We start from the raw sequence: 5,000 nt of genomic DNA on the forward strand, positions 1-5,000 counted from the left end.
ATTCATTATCTCTAGGACATTGTCACTGTCCCTTGCCTCTGACATTCATGAGTATCCTTTAAACCTCTTTAAACCTTTATAATTCTTGTGTCAGTGTGTACCATTAACAGATTCTCCTTTTGATGTTTTATTTTTTTCCTTTTTTTTCACATTTTGAGGCTATTTCGAAATTCATTCATTATATCTAGGGTATTGTCATTTTCCCTTGCCTCTGACATTCATGAGCGGCCTTTAAACCTCTTTAAAACCTTTAAGTAAATCATTTTACCCATTCACCGTTTTCTTTTGTACTTCATCCGCCATCAGGTGCGCCGACAGAGGGATGCTGCTGCCCATCATATCCGAATACACCTGGTCGATTGAGGTCAGGGGCTTCTTGTACCTGGTGGGATTACTCTACTGCTTCTTGGGCGTGGCCATCATCGCCGATATCTTCATGGGCGCCATCGAGAAGATTACGAGCAAGACGAGGAAGGTGAGTGAGAGAGGTGTGAGAGGTTTGCAGATCTGGAATTCTGGAATGGTGAAATGTTTGCATATCTGAAATTCTGGAGGGGGAAAAGGTTTGCAAATCTGGAATTCTGGAATGGTGAAATGTTTGCATATCTGGAATTCTGGAGGGGGAAAAGGTTTGCAAATCTGGAATTCTGTAGGGGGCAAAAGGTTTTGTAAATCTGGAATTCTGGAGGGGCGAGAGATTTGCAAATCTTGAATTCTGGAGGTGTGAGAGATTTGTAAATCTGGAATTCTGAAGGGGTGAGAGAGTTGCAAATCTGGAATAATGGAGCGGTGAAAGTTTTGCAAATCTGAAATTCTGGAAGGGCGAAAGACGTAAATCTGGAATTCCGGAAGAGCGCCTATTCGAAAATCTGGAATTATGGAAATGCGAAATATCTGTACACTTGGAATGTTGGAGATATGAGATTTTTTTGGCGTATGAAAGGCCTTCAGACTTGGAATTTGTGATATCTAGAAGGTTCCTGGAATCACTTGGAATTTTAGGGCCATGATAGATTTGCACACTTGGAATTTTGAAGGTTTTAGATGTGTGAAAGGTATGGATCCCTGAATTTTCATTTTAGACGTGTGTAAGGTCTACATACTCAAAAATGTTGGTGGTGTGAAAGGATTGTGTACCTGTAGTTGTGAAAGTGTGAAGAATCAGCACACATGGAATTTCGTAGTGAAATATCTGCATACCTCACAGTGAACCATTAAACAACTTATAAAACCATTATTATCGTTGTTTTAAAACCATTAGGTAAATGAATTTTGAGAACATATAGTGTACCTAATTGTCAATTGCATATATATAAGTATATATATATATATATATATATATATATATATATATATATATATATATATATTTATTTATTTATTTATATGTATATATCTTCGTGGCCAAGTGGTTTAGTCACTGTCTATACAAGTTTTGCCGGACCAGGGTTCGACTCCCATCTGGTCACAAGCTCTTGTCTTTGTGTGATTTCGCCTGGGGCTCTGATCTCGAGGTCGTTAAGAGAATTCAGACGTTAATTTATCAAAAATATAAGGCTTATTTAAATATATATATATATATATATATATATATATAACTTGTTCGCAGTTTGCAGTCTTTTGTACCTTTCAGTGGTAACAATAAGTAATAAATACCTTCAAACAGTCATGTATAACGAAAATCGGGCAGATCATTTTAGTTGAAAGGTTGTGATTATTATAATGTAACACAACTCATTCTTTCACTACAGGCTCAAAGATATATATATATATATATATATATATATATTAAAATACACAATTTTCTGTGTATATATGATAACTAAACTAACCCACAATGTATGAAATAGGAAATTTATGTAGCTTTCGTTTTCTGAAGCGGAAGGTATATGGTCCCTTCGAAAGCTAAATAAATTTCCTTTTTCATACATTATGGGTTATTTTATATATACATACATACATACATACATACATATATACATATATACATATATACATACATACATACATACATACATTCATACCTCCAAATTGTCAATTTTCTGTGTATATATGATAAATAAAATAACCCACAATGTATGAAAAATGAAATTTTAGCATTTGTTTTTCTGAAGAGGAAGGGAGATGGTCCCTTCGAAAGCTAAATAAATTTCCTTTTTCATACATTATGGGTTATTTTATATAACATACATACATACATACATACATACATACATACATACATACATACAGCTAATCTCCAAATTACCATCCCACCCACAAGGTATACTTAACTTCGGAGAAAGAGGAAGAACCAGAGGTCATTGAAGTACGCATTTGGAGCGATGCCGTGGCCAACCTAACCCTGATGGCCCTTGGGTCGTCCGCCCCCGAAATCCTCTTGGCCATCATTGAAGTCATCGCCAATAGATTCGAGGCTGGGGCCCTTGGACCAGGCACTATCGTGGGCTCAGCTGCTTTTAATCTGTTTGTTATCAGCGCCGTGTGCGTCGTTTCGATACCGAATGGGGAGAGCAGGAGAATTAAAGATATAAAGGTAAGGTTCTTGAAGTGTAGCTCTTTTAGATTTGTTGAATGACTTCAGATACTCTAAGATTGTGGTAATGAATTGAGGATTTCAAAGTAGGATAACTTTTCTAGACTGAAATTAGGAGAATTAAAGATATAAAGGTAAGACTCTTGAAGTGTAGCTCTTTTAGATTTGTTGAACGACTTCAGATACTCTAAGATTGTGGTAATGAATTAAGGATTTCAAAGTAGGATAACTTTTCTAGACTGAAATTAGGAGAATTAAAGATATAAAGGTAAGGTTCTTGAAGTCTAGCTCTTTTAGTTTTGTTGAACGACTTCAGATACTCAGAGATTGGTAATGAATTAAGGATTTCAATGTAGGATAACTTTTCTAGACTGAAATTAGGAGAATTAAAGATATAAAGGTAAGGCTCTTGAAGTCTAGCTCTTTTAGATTTGTTGAACGACTTCAGATACTCTAAGATTGTGGTAATGCATTAAGGATTTCAAAGTAGGATAACTTTGCTAGGCTGAAATTGGGAGAATTAAAGATATAAAGGTAAGGCTCTTTAAGTCTAGCTCTTTTAGATTTGTTGAATGACTTCAGAAACTCTTAAGATTGTGGTAATGAATTGAGGATTTCAAAGTAGGATAACTTTTCTAGACTGAAATTAGGAGAATTAAAGATATAAAGGTAAGGCTCTTTAAGTCTAGCTCTTTTAAATTTGTTGAACGACTTCAGATACTCTAAGATTGTGGTAATGCGTTAAGGATTTCAAAGTAGGATAACTTTTCTAGACTGAAATTAGGAGAATTAAAGATATAAAGGTAAGGCTCTTTAAGTCTCTCGCTCTTTTAGATTGGTTTGAACGACTTCAGATACTCTAAGATTGGTAATGAATTAAGGATTTCAAAGTAGGATAACTTTTCTAGACTGAAATTAGGAGAATTAAAGATATAAAGGTAAGGCTCTTGAAGTGTAGCTCTTTTAGATTTGTTGAACGACTTCAGATACTCAGAGATTGGTAATGCATTAAGGATTTCAAAGTAGGATAACTTTTCTAGACTGAAATTAGGAGAATTAAAGATATAAAGGTAAGGTTCTTGAAGTCTAGCTCTTTTAGATTTGTTGAACGACTTCAGATACTCTAAGATTGTGGTAATGAATTAAGGATTTAAAAGTAGGTGGATAACTTTTTTAGACTGAAATTGTTATGTGTATTAGTGTCAGATATAACCAGTCTACATAAATAGATTGAAATGATGTTAGAAAACCTCCTGTTGTGTTTGTAGTACTTGAAAATGTTGAATTAAACTCCCGCAGATTACTTTGTAAAGTCAGCAATCTGTGGGGTGAATAAGCTCTCGAAAAATTCTGGGCTAAGAAAAATAAAAAAAGTTGATGGGCAGGTTAATTCACCGAGATGTTTGCCTCTAAAATGATGGTAGAGGACCTGCTCATGGGTTTGTAGTACTTGAAAATGTTGAATTAAACCCACGCAGATTACTGCTTAAAGTCAACAATCTGGGCTGAGTAAATCTCGATAAGTTGTGGGGTAAGAAAAATTAAGTTGATGGGTAGGTTAATTCACCGAGATGTTTGCCTCTAAAATGATGGTAGAGGACCTGCTCTTGGGTTTGTAGTACTTGAAAATGTTGAATTAAACCCCCGCAGATTACTGCTTAAAGTCAACAATCTGGGCTGAGTAAATCTCGATAAGTTGTGGGCTAAGAAAAATGAAGTTGATGGGTAGGTTAATTCACCGAGATGTTTGCCTCTAAAGTGATGGTAGAGGACCTGCTCTTGTATTTGTAGTACTTGAAAATGTTGAATTAAACCCCTGCAGATTAAAATGATGGTAGAGGACCTGCTCTTGGGTTCGAAGTACTTGAAAATGTTGAATTAAACCCCCGCAGATTACTGCTTAAAGTCAACAATCTGGGCTGAGTAAATCTCAATAAGTTGTGGGCTAAGAAAAATTAAGTTGACGGGTAGGTTAATTCACCGAGATCTTTACCTCACCAAAAGACATTTCTCCCTTGCAGGTATTTGCTGTCACAGCAGTGTTCTCCATCGTGGCCTATCTGTGGCTAGTGATCATCCTGAAGGCAATAACCCCGGATGAGGTGACGGTCTGGGAGGCAGCTGTGACCCTGCTCATGTTCCCCCTCCTGGTCCTTCTGGCGTGGCTAGCCGAAAAGAACTTCTGCGGTGTCCCGAATAAGACAGACACGAGTAAACAAATTGAGCTAGGCAATTTCCAACCAGGTGAGAGTAAGTTGATATCGTTCCTTTATTTCAGTTTTCTTTTCCAGTTTTTTTTTAAGTTTTGCGCTTCTTTAAGCAATTACTTCTACTACCACTACTGCTGGCTGCTGCTGCTGCTGTTGCTGATTGGAGGTGGTCACGTGATGTTGCTGCTACTCCTGCTGCTATGTGGGCGGGCCTGCTCTTCCTTCTGCCAATGTGAATGTTTTTTCTGGGGTGG

General features: G+C 36.7%; 1 protein-coding gene across 7 annotated transcripts in view; it reads left to right on the top strand.

Annotated features, from left to right (window-relative positions):
- LOC137622217 (sodium/calcium exchanger Calx-like) overlaps positions 1-5,000 on the top strand; it is a 234,798-nt gene that overhangs the window by 134,802 nt on the left and 94,996 nt on the right. For 5 of the 7 annotated variants that reach the window (XM_068352695.1, XM_068352696.1, XM_068352697.1 and 2 more), the window contains exons 3-5: positions 307-475; positions 2,264-2,536; positions 4,558-4,780. In XM_068352695.1, the coding sequence (XP_068208796.1) occupies positions 307-475; positions 2,264-2,536; positions 4,558-4,780 (665 nt within the window). Of the gene's footprint in view, positions 1-306; positions 476-2,263; positions 2,537-4,557; positions 4,787-5,000 lie in introns of all 7 variants that reach the window. The other 2 variants (XM_068352698.1, XM_068352700.1) reach the window with 1 other exon arrangement.

This window comes from Palaemon carinicauda, chromosome 29, assembly GCF_036898095.1.
Source record: "Palaemon carinicauda isolate YSFRI2023 chromosome 29, ASM3689809v2, whole genome shotgun sequence".
Taxonomy (NCBI): Eukaryota; Metazoa; Arthropoda; class Malacostraca; order Decapoda; family Palaemonidae; genus Palaemon; species Palaemon carinicauda.